The sequence below is a fragment of the Ursus americanus genome, chromosome 11 (assembly GCF_024610735.1).
Source record: "Ursus americanus isolate L20-20 chromosome 11, mUrsAme1.1.p, whole genome shotgun sequence".
Taxonomy (NCBI): Eukaryota; Metazoa; Chordata; class Mammalia; order Carnivora; family Ursidae; genus Ursus; species Ursus americanus.
Genome location: NC_142137.1, coordinates 65,935,151 through 65,953,232, shown reverse-complemented (window position 1 = coordinate 65,953,232; position 18,082 = coordinate 65,935,151). Strand labels below are relative to the sequence as shown.

The 18,082-nt window shown below is 37.3% G+C and overlaps 1 protein-coding gene across 12 annotated transcripts in view; it reads right to left on the bottom strand.

Moving 5' to 3' along the window:
- The window catches only part of ARID1B (AT-rich interaction domain 1B), a 428,002-nt gene that overhangs the window by 293,306 nt on the left and 116,614 nt on the right, over positions 1-18,082 (bottom strand). For 11 of the 12 annotated variants that reach the window (XM_087865606.1, XM_087865608.1, XM_087865604.1 and 8 more), the window contains exon 3: positions 10,063-10,212. The exons of the other annotated variant lie outside the window; for it this stretch is intronic. In XM_087865606.1, coding sequence (XP_087721732.1) covers positions 10,063-10,212 — 150 coding nt within the window. The remainder of the gene's footprint in view (positions 1-10,062; positions 10,213-18,082) is intronic. 12 annotated transcript variants of the gene reach the window in all.

Below are 18,082 nucleotides of genomic sequence, written 5' to 3'. Positions count from 1 at the left end.
AGAGTCTTCCCTCCGTCCTTCCTTACCCCAGTCCTCTGGAGTGGACACAGAGATGGTTCTCATCAGAGTTGCTGAAGTTGGTTTGTAAGACCGGGAGGGGACAGAACAATATAGTAAGAGTCTACACAGACAAGTAATGAGAATGATGGATGAGGAATTCTCGCTGGGTTAGGAGGAAAGGGATGACATGAGGGCTGTGAGAAACGGTAAAAATGAGAAAGGATCGGGGTGCCTGGGTAGCGCAGTCAGTTCAGTGTCTGCCTTTGGCTCAGGTCATGAGCCCAGGGTCCTGGGATCAAGCCCGCATCAGCTCCCTGCTCAGACGGGAGTCTGCTTCTCCCTCTTCCCCTGCCTCTCCCCTCCGTTCATTCTCTCTCTCTCTCAAATAAATATTTTTTTTAAAAAAATGAGAAAGGATCAATTGAACTATATGTCTCCCTATGAACGGAGCCACCATTTTAGACGTTTTTGCTCAGCAGAGACACGTTCAGAATATCTGACCTGCTGTACTGCTGAAACGGGTCGTTCCTTTTGTCATTGATTAGCATCCTTTACACAGAATTTTAAAATATTATTCACATTACATGTTAATTGCAGTTAATTTCAAAGAAACACATAGGGTCCAAAAAAAAAAAAAAACTGTAGTAATTTAGACAACATTCTTACTGATTCCTACTGGGTGTGTGTGTACCTTATTCACAAATTTACGGTATCTCCACACCTTGGGCTAACTTACCTTTTCTGTTAAACAACTCCGTGAACATGTTATTAAAAATGTTCTGTACTGGGCGTCTGGGTGGCTCAGTCGGTTGAGCGTCTGCCTTCGGCTCAGGTAATGGTCTTGGAGTTCTAGGATCCAGCTCCTCATCAGGCTCCCTGCTCAGCGAGAAGCCTGCTTCTGCTTCTCCCTCTCCCTTTGCCCCTCCCTACCTCATGTTCTCTCTCTCTCTCAAATAAAGAAATAAAATCATTTTTAAAAAAGTCCTATATTTTCATTTTATATAATTACTGTTGTATGGTATTAGATCCCATGGATTCAAACCCTGCTCACGATTTCAAATTGTTCATGCAATGTACCTATATTCCTCATTTGCACAGCGACTTCACAATTATTACACAAAATCACACAAAAAGCTAATTATTTGTCTGAGCCTAGAACTCTGTTTTGCATGTAAAAACAAACTACTCTTAAATTAACAAATTACTCTTAAAATAATTTTATTACATACTGAATTTTCCAGGAATAAAACTACCATGTATATTGAGGAAAAATTATCCTTTGTTTTGTTCAGACTTCGACCAGGAGTTGCTCACCATCTTAAAAGATGAATCACCACTGACAACCCTGCTTAAGATATCGGAGTTGCTAAAACACTCATTTTGTAGTTGCCAAGTTCAGTGATCTCACACGCACATGCAAGTGCCTATTTCACAAGTCTTCCAATATAATTATGCCTCAGCATTTAATTAATATGACAGTTTATCCATATAAAGTTAGTGCATTATTCTGCCTTGTTTGAAATTTTGTGTAGGTAACATATCTACAAATTTGGTGTAGATCACGTATTAAATATGAATTTTATTTCCAAAGAATAAAGGAGGCATTAGAAAAGTTTCATTATAAAATGAGAATGTACTGTCTGTATGTTATAAGCTATTCTATTACATGCCTATTATCATTTTAAACTGTGTAAAGGATATCAAATAAAGAGCTAGAAAATATAAGAGGACCAGTTCTAGCCATGTGGCAGATTAGATACTTAAAATGTATTTAAATTGATTTAAATATCTAAAATACTGGATGAAATGATATTTTAAATGGATCACAGACTTGGCATGAATGTGAGTGAAACCAAAAGCACACAGAAAGTAAACCAAGAACACAGAAAGTAGGAGCAATACGATAGAGGCTGCCTTGCTATAGATGTTAACTTTACACTGGAGGACTATACAGGGAAAAGGAAAAGTCCAGGGCCTGCCAAAAGGGACTAAATATGAGACCATACATCTCAAATAAATTAGAGACTCAGAAGGGCTATACCCATCATATGAGAACATGAAAACCCACTAAAGAGAACAGAGAAATACCTGTCTTGAACTTGATACTGAGAGGTAGGAAGAATTTGAAAATGGCTCCACTGAGAATTAGCAACCACAAGCTAACCTTCATCAGGGTTTCTGGTCAAAATTAACACTTAATGGTGTGGTCTGCAAAAACCTCAAGAAGATAATTCTATTGAAAGTGGTCCCAGAAGCCATCATCACCCGAACCCACTGATCAATCTTGACATCACTACAGTGGAACAACAAAACATTATGTTTATCCTGATGTAATACGCTCACAGCATCACCTATGAAGTGTTCACACCATGTCAGTCAGTAATGATATGTCACAAACTGCCCAACACTTAGTGGCCTAAAGCATGTGTTATACTCCTCGAGTCTGTTGCTGAGCGATCTGGACAGAGCACAAAGGAAGAGGCGTGTCTTCATCACAATGTCTCCACACACTCAGCTGGAAGACAGCTAATGGTCACCGGACAGGCAGGCTCGGAGGCTTCCTCACCTCACAGAGAGGTCACCGACCCCTCAGTTGAACAGGAACAATGCCTTACATGTTGGGAACGTGATTTACAACAACCACAAACAAAGCTGTTTATGTTATAGGATTAGAGGGGCTAGATGAACAAATTAAGCCACATCAAGAGAAAAGAACCAAACCAAGCCATTTCACAGGACAGTTGACTCAGTTTTTCAACATGCCAAAGGCTCTAATGCAGATAGGGGAAGAAGGAACTGTTCCAGATAACAAGACTTAAGAACCAAATCAATGTATCATATTTCTTTGAATTCTGCTTGAAGAAAACATACTATAAAGGAATTCTGAGGACAACTGAGGATACCTGTATATACATAGGCTAGTAAATGCAAGGAATTATGGTGGCAGGTGAGTACATCATTCTGTTTATCAGCATAGTAAGAATTATTTTTATAATAAAACTACAAAATAAAACACAAAATGTGGTTCCAGATGATTTGTGTCCAAAGCCAACTGCAAAAACATACATCGATCTTTTGGAGGGAAGAAAACCCAGGACTCAATAAAACTGTCTTCCAAAAAAAAAAAAAGAAGGGAAATAAGAAAATTCTTAGAACTAAAAGAAAACAGAAATGATGCATATCAAAATCTGAGAGATTCAGCCAAAGCAGTAGTGAAGAGGAAATTTTTTAGTCTTCCATTTTGCTCCATGAGACAAACATGTTTCAAATAAGCTAAGCATTCACTTGACTGAAAAAAAGAACGGCAAAATAAACATCAGTAAAATAGAAAGCAAGACATAATCAAAGCAGAACAGAATGTTTTAACTAAACTTTTAAAAAAGAACATGTAACAGGACATAACTAAAGTTGCTTTGGAAAGGTGAACCACTGACACGATCAGTCAAGAATAAAAAAAAAAAGGGTAAAACATTATGAATTAAAATGCCAGAGGCACCTTCATGGCTTAGTCAGTTAAGCATCCAACTTTTGATTTTGGCTCAGGTCATGATCTCAGGGTTTTGAGGTCAAGCCCCGCATTGGGATCTGCGCTCAATGGGAGTCTGCTTGAAATTCGGTCTCTGTCTCTCTCCCTATGCCCCACCCTGTGCTTGTGTTCTCTCTCTCTCTGTCTCTCAAATAAATGAACAAAATCTTTAAAAATAAAATAAAATGCCTTAAACTCTGGATGTTACAGAAATTAATGATGATGTCTATGAACAATGTTAATAAATTTGAAAAGCTGGATGAAATAAATTCCTAATATACAGGAATATATATATGTGTTGTATGGGTATTTAGTTATATATACATATATAAACATACAGATTTATAATTTATATACATAACATATATTTATACATATATATATAAAATCAAAAGACTGACTCGAGAAGAAATTGCTAACTTGAAAACACCTATATTCACAAAGGAAATAAGATCAAAAGTAAAAAAAAACAGGAAAGGGACAGAAGCTAAAAATCAAGGGCTACACATGCCTTTATTTACAGACACTTCAACCATTAAATAAAACAGGTTAATTCCAAACTTTAACATAATCTCTTCCAGTAGATTTAAAAAAGAGACTACTCTCCAATTCCTTTACAAAACTCCATAACAGACACCAAAACCTTACAAAAATAATTACAAGTCACTTTCATTCATGAACACTGATTCAAGAAACCTAAAGAAATGTCAGTAAAACTGAATTCAGTGATGTATAAAAAGATACTATATCATGTCATGTGGCTAGGTTTATTCCAGAAAGCATATTTGATTTAAATCTTTAAAACAAAAAGACACACATAACATACCCCCAACAACAGATTAGAAGAGAAAAACAAAGTGACGATATCAATAGTTATTAAAAAAAAAAAAAAAACAAAAACCCACACACACATAAGATAAAATTTGGCATTCATTCATGAAAAAATCCCTTAGCAAACTAGAAAAGGAGGGGAACTTTTCTGCCCAGTAGTGGGCAGCCACTAAATAAATAAACTTGTTTATACAAGTATACAAACATTATACTTAATGATGAAATGCTGAAAGCCTTCTTTTAAGTCCCAGAGAATACAAGAATAGACAGCCCTGAGGTACCTGGATGGCTCAGTCAGTTAAGTGTCTGCCTTTGGCTCAGGTCATGAGCTCAGGGTCCTGGGATCGAGCCCCACATCGGGCTCTCCGCTCAGCAGGGAGCCTGCTTCTTCTTATCCCTCTGTGCTCACTCTCTCTCTCTCAAACAAATAAATAAAATCTTTAAAAAAAAAAAAAAAAGAATGGATAGCCCTTTCAAACAATGCTTTGGAGAAGCTAATCTATAAAAAAAAAAGAGGGGGTTTGGGGTGAATTTTTTTTAAAAAGCAACTTTTAAAAAAATTGAGAAAACCTAAGAGAATCTATAAAGCATTGGTAGAATTAACAAGAACTTAAAGGGTCACTGAACCAAAAAAAGTTTAACATATAAAGTTCATTAGATTTATATACACCAATAACAATGAGGAAATCAACGTTGAAAAGGATACAATTTACAATGGCAACAAAAATATAAGGCATACAGAATTATTTTCAACAAAAAAACTACAATTCTTTTTGAAGAATGTTCTAAAGGAAATTTAAAACCACCTGAACAATGGAGAAATGGAGAGAGAAGTCCTTCAGGAAGATGACAGGTGGCAGAATGCGGGTGCAAGAAGAGAAGGAAACCTGGCTAGAGGAACAAGCAGACCACAGCACAGAACCAGGACTGAAAGTGGAGTTGGATGAGGTCACTTTTCGACAATAAAAATGTCTGAACACCCATCTCTTCTAACTACTTTAAGTGGCTGTTGCTTCTTTATCCATGACAATCTGGCCCCACTTCAACTGTCCTGTCTCGTGGATAAAAATTATGACATCTAATTACCAAATGTCCCAGCTTTTTGAGAGCAGCCTATCTAGGACTGACCCCCATCTTCCCTAATCCCTCTTAGAATCACCCAGCACGAACCCCAACTCCTGCATCTTTCCATGAGGCCCCTGAGGCTCTCAAGAACGTACGCATTCTCTCTGGCCTGTAACAACCGAAACTAAATAAACCCAACTTGTTTTATCATAAGCATGGTCTTCATCTGTGGTCAGTGGGCTTCAACAAGGCAAAAATTGTTCAAATTAGGTACTTATTTTTGTTTTTCTGTTTCTCTTTTATAATTATCATCTGTCTCACAGAAAAAGAAAAGGGTAGATTAAAAAAAAAAAAGACCCCATTATTGTAACAACAAAAAGGAAAAAATTCTTAGGAAAAAGCAGGGTAAGAAATGAAGAGTTTATTGTTATTGTTGGTTTTACAGACATCACTACTGATGTCCATGATAGCCATAATAAACACAATAGCCAAGAAAACTGAAAAAGAACAGTAGTGAAGATATACTAACCCTAAGAAATAATAAAGCAGTATAGTGTCGGTGCACTAATAGAAGGATCAATGAAAAGAATAAAAACCCCAGAAGAACCCCGAACATTATACCCGAGGAGATTCAGGGAAAGGCAACTAGAATGGTTAATTTTATGAGTCAACTTGGAGAGTTTCTGGATGAAATGAACATTTAAGCCAGTGACTTTGAGTAATGCGGGTAGGCCTCCAGTTGAAGGTGTTAATAGAGCAAAAAGGCCAGCCTTTCCAACTAAGAGAATTCTCCAGCAAACTACCTTCAGACTTCATCTCTGCCATCAGCTCTCCTGAGTCTCCAACCTGCCATGCTGCAGATTTGGGACTTACCAGCCTCCATAATTGTATAAGCCAATCCCTTACAATAAATCTCTTTATCCTAACTGAACACACACACACACACACACACACGCATTCTGTTTCTCTGTAGAGCCCTAATACAACAGCCTACACAAGACAAGGCATTTAAAGATCTAGCAAAGAAATAATTAAGTTGGATTAGGGTAAGTGAAATGCAAAAATGAATCCATGAAAATACTACAAAATAACATGGGAGAGTTCCTTTGTAAATTTTGGAGTATGGAAGCCTCATACTCCCACTAAATAAAAATCCAGAGATCTTAAAATAAAAGATTGATAATTCTGAGTACAACTTTTTTTTTAATTTAAAAAGCCCCTCTGCATGACCAAGTAGATAAATAAATCATAATTAATTTCAAAAGATAAATAACAAAATGGGGGAGGGTGGTTAGTAACTCATATCACAGACAAAGATTCAGTCTCCCTATATATAGAGTTTTATTAAATCAATTTTTAAAAGAGCAACAACTGCATAGAAAAATGCAAGATAAAAAGATACGAATTCACAAACAAAAAAAAAAAGGAAAAGCAAATGCTTTTAAGTATATAAGACATTCAATACAACTCAAAACAAGATAAATGCAAATTAAAATTACATTATCACATTGGCAAAAATCCAGAAGCTTAGTAAAGCATGCTACCAGCACATGTGTAGGCAAACAGGTACTCTCCCATACTGATGATGTGAGTATAAATCGGTACAATCCCTCAAAGGAACAATCTGGCAATATTTACCAAAACTGCATCTACCCACTGACACACTGATGCCACTTTTAGGAACTTATCATACACATACACTTGCATATTTATGAAATGATACGTAGGCAAAGTTTATCACGGCAGCATTGTTTGACTTGCAAATAATTAAAAATAGTCTAAACGACCATCAAAAGAGAACTGGTTAAATATTATCATGGTATGTCCATAAAATGAAAGGAAGCTATGAAAAAGAATGAAGGGTTGCTTTATGTCCTCCTGTGGCAAGATCTACAGAAACTGTACTTCAGCGGGTGGGGGAGGAGGACGACAAAGAACAGAACAGTGTGTATGTTACAGTACGTCACCATTTGTCTAAAAATAGAGTAAAAATTAAAATATGGTATCTTGCCTCTTCGTATAAAGATACTCCAGAAAGCTGTATAATAAAGTACTAAAGTGGTTGTCTGGCAAAGAGTGAGATGGGTGGTGAACGAGGGGGGAGGACTGTGCTGGGAGACTTTTATTTGTATCCTTTCCCTCCTGCTTTTTCATTTTTGAAACATATGAATATATTGATTATTCAAAATATAACACTTTAACAAATGTTAAAGACACAGAGTGAGGTATCTTAATGGAACCCTAAAATTACTTTTTGTATCAATCATACTAACAAAAGACACAAAGTATTATTTGCTGATTGATTCCCTAATATAAAAATCAACACTCCATGTATGCTGTTTGGAAACAAAAGGAAAGGCCGCAGAAAAGAATGCTCTGTCTGTTAGGAACTACTGGCTCACTACATTAAACATGGCTGAGATTCTTTGGTTTTTAAATGTATGTGAATTCAGAATGACAAATTCTTATTAAAATTCAGTTTGATTTTGAAAATACTCTGTTGGTTATTTTTACTTTGTTTGGGGATAGAGTTTGAGGGGATTACCGTTTTGGGAGGCACTAATCATATCTAAAATGCTAAATTTTATTTCCTAGACAAACTTTCCAAATCTATCGGAACACCGAACTCCCTAAAAACCGAAGTTGTTCCTATCAGACAAGACCCTCTGATTTGGCTCCGTTTCTGACTTCCACCTCTTCGTCCCATAAGGAGCGTAATGCAACTTAAAAAACACTTAGACATTCTACAGGTAGGGAGTATGAAAACAAGAAAAACTTTCCAACATAGTTTGAAGAATTTTTGTCTTCCTCACAATATACAGAAATGACAGTATTTATGTTAGAGTCATGGTCACACAGACATTATTTCCTACCATATGGTTTACCATATTCAAATCAATAAAATAACAGTAGCAAAGCATAAAATAGACCTAAACGAAGTACATTAAAATAGTAGTCATTAAAGTAAGATTTCATCTGTAGTACGCTTTAAATATTTAAGTGTGAAGGATATTGAATAACTAATTGCCATGTGGTAGAAGTCACCAGTGAATGCTTCATAAAGGAAGTAAATTTGAGCTTGGTCTTCAAGGAAATGACAGGCACTCGGAACCCTTAATCAAACTGGTTTTACAATCAGAGATTCATTTTAGCACTAAAGTAAAATGACTAATGTAATCTCTCTATTCAGTCCTTCTTAAATTTTGATGGCACGACAAAAAACATTCTGTCTAACCAGAAGTTCAATAAGGTTTAGAAAGACCTTGAAAAAGCCTGTAACTTTATTTTCATAAACCCGGATACCAGTCTCACTTAAAAAAGAAATGATATTGGAAGGTTATTTAATTTTCCCACATCTTAATAAAAAGACTAAACCAAGTAACTCTGAAATAATATACATTCCTACCTCCATACATCCCTTTACATAATATCAGAATTTCAAAAACATATGCAAAAACCAAGATACTACAGGATCTTCGATCTCAGCTGTTGTCCTAACATGTTTTGTTTAAAGTCAAACTCTCGGGCGCCTGGGTGGCTCAGTCAGATAAGTGTCTGCCTTTAGTTCAGGTCATGATCCCAGGGTCCTGGGACAGAGCCCCACATTGGGAATCCTTGCTCAGCAGGGGGCCTGCTTCTCCCTCTCGCCTTCCTCCCCACTTGTGCTCTTTCCCCCCCAAATCAAATAAATAAAATCTTTTTAAAAAAAGTAAAGTTATAAACTCTCTTTAGAACTCTTAAGTCACATGGGGAAAGACTCCAACAAACCCAAGAAAATACTTAAAAAATAAGCTGAATTAAAATTAAGCTTCACATATTTATATACCTTGCTTAGTGTCAACAATCTCTATAAGATGTGCAAGACACGCTTTAAAAACTGAATAACCCTCCCTTCACTACAGCACCCCACAAAAGAGAAAGGAAAATATAAAATGGAAAGTTACATTCTGATGCTTATGACTAGAAGTACCATGAAACATTTATCTGGATTCAGAATAAGAGTCCTGAGCTCACAGCGCCTTTTAAGATCACTCTGTGACAATCTCTAAAACAAAATGAGACTGAATCATTTTATCAAATGCATATGTACTATTTTTCTACAAATCACATAAGCGGACATATATGGCCAAATAACATAAAAGAGCATTTAATGAGGCTAAACTACAAAATGCTTAATATTCTTAAAGTACATGATTCCCTTTAGTATTTTAATATATTGCAACTGAAGTGATTATCTGTCTATAAGCTAGTTTAAGAGGAATAACACTGCCAAAGGCAACAATGTTTTGATATAGTAGCACTTATCATTAAAACAAACACCAAAAAAAAAAAAAAAAGCTCAAGATTAAAACGCCATGTAGGTGGCAACGGGCAAGATTAAATGATCAATAAAACCATTTTTCTGAATGAGCATACTCTCCCCACTCTTCGATTTCAAACATCCATCCATAAGCAAACGAACAGTTTACATTAGGTTCAGTTCTACACTTTCCTCAAAACTACATTTTTTCCCACTGAGAGCAGCACTTTTTAAGCAGGACAGGAAGAGGACTCCGAGCCCAGTCTGCCTTTGGAACGCAGACCTCGGCAGACCTGGCGGAAGCTCGGGGCCTGGGGGTCTGGGGGCCCGGGGCGCTCACCTGCTGCGGCTGGTACCTTTGCTGGGACTGGGACGGCAGGTACTGCGCCTGCGGAGGGAGGTGCGGAGGCTGCGGCTGCTGGTTGTAGTAAGGCTGCTGGCCCTGCTGGCAGTAGCCACTCACACCTTGCTGTCCGTACTGAGGTGGCATCTGTCAACAAGTCAAGCAAAACAGGCGAGCAAGTCAAAATGGGCAAATTCAATGGAATCAAATACGGTTTCGATTCAGCAACATGAAGTGGGCTCTTTGCTAAGCACTTGAATTCAATATTTTTAATCTTCTCTCCATTACATAAATCGTCACACTGCCTTCTATTCACATATTATCAGAGGTAAAAAGATAATCTGTTTGAAAAAATAAGATTTCATCAGATAATCAAATATTGATAACCCCAAAAAATCCAGTGGGGGAAATCTCCTAATACCGACACAAACATATGGCTCTGGTGAGTGGGTGAATCACGATATTGTACACCTGAAGCGAATAAAACGCTGTATGTCACCAAAAAAAATACCCTCTGCTAAGAAAGTCAAGGAAGCATTATGTTAATCCATTCTCCTGCAACGCTCCAAATTAAAACGCACTCCAACCATCCAAGCCCACTTGCTAATATTCTGTAGGATGCTGGTGACTTGGCTACATGTATAAGGCGTGGTTTTGTTTCCACTAAGGTCAAGAAATCCCAACTACACAGGAGCAGACACTGTACCAGTTACATTAACAATTCCATTTACCGCTTTTGCTAAAAAGAAACCACGTTGCAATTTAGAAGACAGTATTATGTATACAACCCAATATAACCAACAACATGAGTTCTTAAAGGAAAGATACTCATATCTAATATTTTCCTAGTTGATAAAACAGGTAATGGTGTAAATCAAAGTGTGCTAGACTGCAAAGACCAGATACAGGCAACAATGGCCTAAGTGAGCTTTCTCCACCTCGAATTTACATGAACCTAAAAATCGTTAAAATATTTGCTCAAAGTCCTTCCTCATGCAAGAAATACACCATGGATGCTATTTTTATTTTTTTTTTTTTTCAAATGAAAAGTCTATCTTTCTTTCTTCTCTAATTGGGAGAGAGAGCAGCAGAGCAAAAGAAAAACAAGGTATCAGGATGGCCAAAAGCAGTCCGTAGAGGAGGATAGTGAAGTCACCCTGTTAAGAATACAATACGGTCCACTTGACACTCCCAAGAACTACCCATAAGCCCACACAGTTAAGAAATCAGTCATCAGTTCCAGATACACATTTAAAAATGCAATCACTATAAAATACGGAATGGGGAAAAAGAAGAAATGGCAAAAGGAGGAAAATACTAAACACCTTGCCTCTAAGACCAATTAACACAATAATTCGTAACACATACGATGAAGTAAAAGGGGAAAATGCAAAAGCTACAGTTCATTGTCTTTGTGACCTGATTTAGATTACTGTCAAGGCCTGTCAGCAATGATCACAAACATTTGGCCACAATGGCTCACAAATGCCTCATCACACAGACCCTAAGTTAGTAGAGCAGACAAGTTTGTATTGAAAACCATTTAACTGCACAGTTGAATTCTTTGCTTTTATTTATTTTACAGCTTGATATCTCATAATGAATGTATGTCCCTGCCATAAGCCAAGCCAAAGAATTTCCATAAAATACAACTCCACATGCTAGAGTATCGTATACTACCATAACACATATCCTTCCGTTCAGCACCCATATGTTGATTTGATATCTAATACTATATTTCACACAAGCATCTTTGCAGTTTGATTTGAAGCAGTTAGGATAACACTTTTGCCAGTGTTAAAATGACTGTAAAGCTCAATCAACACAGCCGGCAACTCCCCTATGAATTGCACTTTAATATGTTGACTTTCTGGTTTACAGAAACCCTTACACACAATATGAAAGTGTCGTTTGGGGAGGGGGGCTCCATTTCCTGAGAGAGACAACAACAGGACATATTCTAGTCAGCAACGAACACTAGAGCAGCCATGAACTTATTAGACTCTTTTACCATCTATTCCAGCTCTGAAAAGCTTAGGGACGAGTCGGGGTGCCAGGGAGGCAAGGTAGGGTGGGTGGGAATATAAGCAAATTTTCAAAGGAACCCCAGCAACAGCCTGCAGAACACAGCAAACTCGAGGAGAAACCATCAAAATCAAAAAACTTTTGCTTGGGAGATTTTACTACTGTCTTCCACAATTAAAACCCATTTGCTCTCCTTTTAGAAACACGGCCTAATTCATCTGGTACTCACCTAACGGACACCTCATCCTCTGTGAGCCCGGGATGAGGTGATGTCTAACCCAGTACAATCGGGCTATCAGTTAGAACTGGGTCCCAGTGCCAATCTACTGAATCTTTTCTACTGTCCTTCCGTGGGACCCACACTGCAACAGAGATCACTAAATTCTGTTTAGTGGAAGAATCTCGGGGTTGGAAATCTACGTGATCTAAATCCAAGTCCCTGTGCCTCACTTGTCTGAATGTGGCCAATCACATAATGACACTCGTCTCACATCTCCGTCTATAAAACAGGGTTACTTTCTTTATTAATTCATACTCATATTATAACCAGCAATATAATAGTCCTACCCGGAATGCTATACAGATGCTAAGACTTATTAAACAAGTTGTAGTGCTGGCTCTAAAATATTATTTCCTACGTTTTATCTTTAAAAATCAGTTTCTAAATATAATACCTCAGTTGTCTACAACTGAAGTCTAATTCTTTAAAGATCAATATTGCTTTTGTTTTAATCAACTTAGATGCAGGGCTTTCAAAGATCTATTATATGTTTTTCTGACAAATGACCAAACAGTCATTATTATGAAACATAAATCGACAGGTTGAGCCATAATACACTGAGGGCCCCAGGGCCTCCTGCCGAAAGCGGTGTGCACGAACCCCACAGCGCAACTCTGGTCTCCCTCTGCCGTCAGTCTTACCTGCCATCGAGGCACTCAGCCGTGGCGCATCACTCTGACCGCCGTCCCCACCAGAACCTCCTGAGGACTCAGAAACCTGCGACGTGAGGTAAAAAACAGGAAGGCCCAGGGGACTTGTCCATGAGGGAAGCACACAAGCTTTGACTGCCTCAAGTTTTGTAAAATCAATTTGGCTACTGAGAGTCTTCTTGTTTATGTCTTAGTTCTCAAACACACTCAGGCTAAGTAAGTAAGATTACCACAGTGTTGGATGCAAGGGAAATTTAACCTAGAGTTACTGCGTACCAGGAACCAAGTGAGGGGAGCTGGGGTCACAAAGCACTTCTAGTTCAGATGCCCCCCCCTTTCCCTGACCAGCCTAACTGCGCGAGCCTGGCCGCAGTCATCTTCCTCAGGCCATTCCAATCTTATTTTACCACAGTGGAGATGATCGGACTTAGTCTACCCCTTAATTATGTTGTGTTTACTGTTTGTCCTTATCACTAGACTCTGAGCTCCCACATTCCTGGAATGCCTCCGGGAAGTCACTAAATGTTTGTTGAATGAATGGATGCTGTTCAGTGGATTACTAAATCAAGTGATTATTATATAAAAAATTAAATGAATGAAGGTAACCCTTCGTAAAAATGAAATCACTTGTACCACCAACTCTTTGAAACACGTATGTCCAGCTTCATCCAACAGCCAAAACACCGAACTTCATGCACACAGCCTCACGGCACTCTTGGCTATTAACTGCTAACCCTCCATGTCATTATCACCCAACAAATGCTCTGGGCCGTTATCATGGTTTGAATAAAAAGATCACTACACTAAACTAAATGGAAATCTCCAGAAAATGCTTGTGATCAGAGCTTTTCTGTTATCAAAAACAAGAAAAACAGGAATTTATTTCACTCATTTCTAAATAGAGAAGATCTTAGAGTGGAGCGTGAGCACACATAATAACAAAAAATTTATTCCAATTTTCCAAGAAATATGAATGCTTTCATATATTATTGGAGAGAGAAAGTAGAGCAAAAAATGATTCATTTAAGTATTTTATTTTAGGAAATCATTCTGATAAAAAAACGTGAGCATTAACTTTCACATCCCTGTATCACATTAAACGTGCTGAAATTCCGGGCCCATTTTTCATTTTACCCTACCCTGAACTACTTTGCTCATACTTCAGAACTGAAGACATAATCAAGGTTTTTCTTCTCTCCCATTTTCTTCCTAAAGAAGATTTAGAAAACCATTTCCTCACCAAGGTGCACTGACCCTCTGACCCAGCAATTCCCCTTGTAAATATATACCCATGAAACACTCACATGTGTCCCAAGAAGGATATCTGATGCAATGCTATTTACAAAAACCAGAAAGAGGACACACTCTAACTCTAACACAGTACGCAAAGGGAAAAAACCAGGCTTTGCTATAGCCATAAAACGGAATTCTATACAGTTTTCTTTAAAAAAGAAAAAAAAAAGGTAGTAAAGCCTACACAGCAAATGGTTGCAATCCGAATAATATAATGCTGAATTTTAAAAAGCAGGAAAAGAATGCAGCATAATACCATTTACACATTTTTAACACACAAAATAGTATATATTGTTCATGGATACATATATATAGTAAAAGTACAAAAGCATGCATTGGAAAGGAAATATATGACATTCTCTGGAGAAGGGAGAGGATAAAAGATGGGGTGGAGCTTCGGCCTGGAAGATACGAAGCAGATGTGGCAAAATGGCAGAGGCATGGAAACTACTCCAGCACGCACACAAGGCAGGAGACAGGCCACTGGAGAGGGCCTGGAGAGCAAAACGCCTTGTGCTGCTTTATTTAAAGAGGCCCTGCTAGAACTTTGCTCCAGAGACCCACCCCTGATTACTAATGCCAGGTGCCCTAATCTCTTCTAGGCCTTTACCTGGGGCAAGATTAGGCCAAAGACTTCATTATGGTCTTCTACGCTTCCGGCAGATTGGTAAATCTCCGAAAGGAAGGACTTTACGCCAGTATTTCACGACGGTTCTGGCAAGTGAATTCACAGAAATAAATTCTATAATCAAAAAGTTTGAGAAATAAACATAAAAATAAAACATAACATACTAGCATATGAAAGGATTTGTTAAATCCTTAAGAAACCCAACCACCTTCAAATCTGGGATTTCTTAAATTTATCTATGAGGATACCCACCACACCCCCTGGAACATAAATTCTATAGAAAATGGGGCCTTATAATTGGGTGATGGGCATTAAGGAGGCACTGGAGGTAATGTGCACTGGGTGTTACATGCAACTGAAGAATTCCTAAATTCTACCTCTGAAACTAATTTTTAAAAAGGGGGTGGGGGCACTTGGCAGTTTAGCTCATCACTATACTCAGAAGGCCTGGCCTGTAGTAAGAGCTCAATGAATATTTGTTGACCGAGCCTCCTGGAATAAGTATATAAATCACATACTATGAATCACACACCACTGACATATAAATGTAAGGGCTTTCTGCTTTGAGCTCCACAATGGTCCAGTCCAATGGTCTATCTCCACAACAGCTCACACAGCATTAGGAACAGATATAATCCTCCTTGACGTGAGCTAGGAAGTTATGGTCCTAAAATACACCTTGGTTTCTATTACGGATCTGTCACCTCTGGATTATCCAAATCTATTTACATTACCAGTTTTGTCCTTCCTTTTAGAGGGAAATAATTTAAGATCAAAAGAAATACTTCACATCATCCTAAATTTACCACAGACATTTTAATATAGGGAAGTGATTTTATCTAGTCATCCATCGTGGACACTTGGTTTGTTTCTACTTTTTGGTTACTGTAGATAATACTGCTGTGAAAATGGACATACGAACATCTGTTCAAGTCTTTGGATAAACAACCAGTAGGGAACTGCTGGATCATCTGCTGGTTCTACGTTTAATTCTTTGAGGAAACACCATACTGTTTTTCAGAATGGCTGTACCATTTTATATTTCCACCAGCAGTGCACAAGGCTTCCAATCTCTCCACATCCTTGACAACACTTGCTGTTTTCTGTTTGTTTTTTTGTAATAGCCATACTAATGGGTGTGAAGTGGTATCATACTCATTGTGGATTTGATTTTCATTTCCCTAATCATCAGTGATACTGAGCATCTTTTGTGTGCTTATTGGCCATTTGTTTATCTTATTTGGAAAAATGTATTCAAGTCCTTTGCCCATTTTTTAATTGGGTTGTTTTTTGTTGTTGAATTGTAGGAGAGCATTGTATAGTCTGGATGTTAATCCCTTATGTGTTATATGATTTACAAATATTTTCTCCTGTTGGTTGCTTTTCATTCTCTTGATAGTGTTCTTTAATGCACAAAGTTTTTAATTTCAATGTAGTCCAATTTATCTTTTCTTTGTTGCCTGTGCATTTGGTTTCACATCTAAGAAATCACTGCCAAACTAATGTCATGAAGGTTTCCCCTATGTTTTCTGAGAGTTTTATTTTTTAAATATATATATCTTAATATATATATATATATATATATTTTTTTTTTAAGTAATCTCTATGCCCAACGTGGGGCTCGAACTCACAACCCTGAGATCAAAAGTTGCACGCTCCACTGACGGAGCCAGCCAGGTGCCCTTCTTCTAAGCGTTCTATAGCTTTAGCTCTCATGTTTAAGTCTGTAATCCATTTTGAGTTTATTTTTTGTATATAGGATAAGTTAAGGGAGGGTCTAACTTTGTTCTTTAGAAAGACCTATTGTTCTTACTCTATATAATTTTCATATCAGCTTCAGATCCTTTTGTTCTAAGAAGTACAGTTTGGTTTGGTATTACAGTTCCCTCCAGAACTAAAGTGTATACACATTCAACTCACAGTATTTTCTGTTTATATGAAATTCAAAATCACACAAACCTAATTTATGATAATAGAAATATCACAACATGGGTTGTGGGATATAACAAATGGCTAAAAAGAGACATGAAGCTTCTTTCTGGGAGTGATGAAAATATTCTGTATCTTAACTGGGGTGGTAGTTTCATGGATGTACATATATGTCAAAACTCATCCAATGGTACACTTAATTAAGATCTGAGCATTTTATTGTATGGAAGTTATACCTTTAAAAGCTACTAGTAGAATACGTATATACACTTAATAACTAAAGTAAGTAAACTTTTAACTTCACATGCTTTATAACATATCACTGTCTTATTTATGACTACGTGCAAATTCCCTACTTGATAATGACTGTTCCCAGGTGCTTAACAGGGAGTTTTCATATTTTCTACTTTACATAATCCAAAATAGTACACAGCAATTGGGTATATTGAAATAATCACAGTGAGTATGTAAATTCAAATATATGAGGAGAGTCAAAATATGTACAGAAACAGTATCTCTGCAACCCAGAATTCTACTTTTAAGATTATATCTTAAGAAAAAATGTGAAACAAGTATGCAGAGATATGTATAGCAAGGAATTCACTGGACCCCTGGGAAAGCATCCCTACTGAAAAATATGGAAACTGCCTAAATGTCCATCAACAGAGACTGGTTGTGGCAGGGGGTAAGAGGGGGAGATATTCAATATCAGCTTATTAATGAATCTCATTGTAGATAATATGTATTTAATAGCAAGAACAATTACTAAGGTGTACCTTAAGGGGTAGAAGGTTACAAAACAATATATGTAGTAAAAATTTTTTTAATATGAAAATCTGTGTATGTGTGGTTATCTGAATAAAGAATTAATAGCCCAAAGGAATAAACACCAAAATGTTATCTATCATTTCTTAAACCAACTCAGTGTTTTTCATGAATCTAGAACAAAATGCAATTTATTCTGGATTATTTATTGTGGTCTTTTTAAGAGTTATCAAAAAAGTGTGTTATAACAATTTGCCTTAAAGCAGAAGCCTCCTTAATTTTTATTTGTTTGTTTTTCATCATAGGCTTGCGCCCCTCCAGGTAAATTCCACGAAACAGGAAGGGAAAAAGCACAGGAAAAATCATAAGTTCGCGACAGTTACATTTTAGTCATTACTGTGGCAAATTCTGCTGGCTTCCGATTTCACAGAAAGATCAAACACTGTT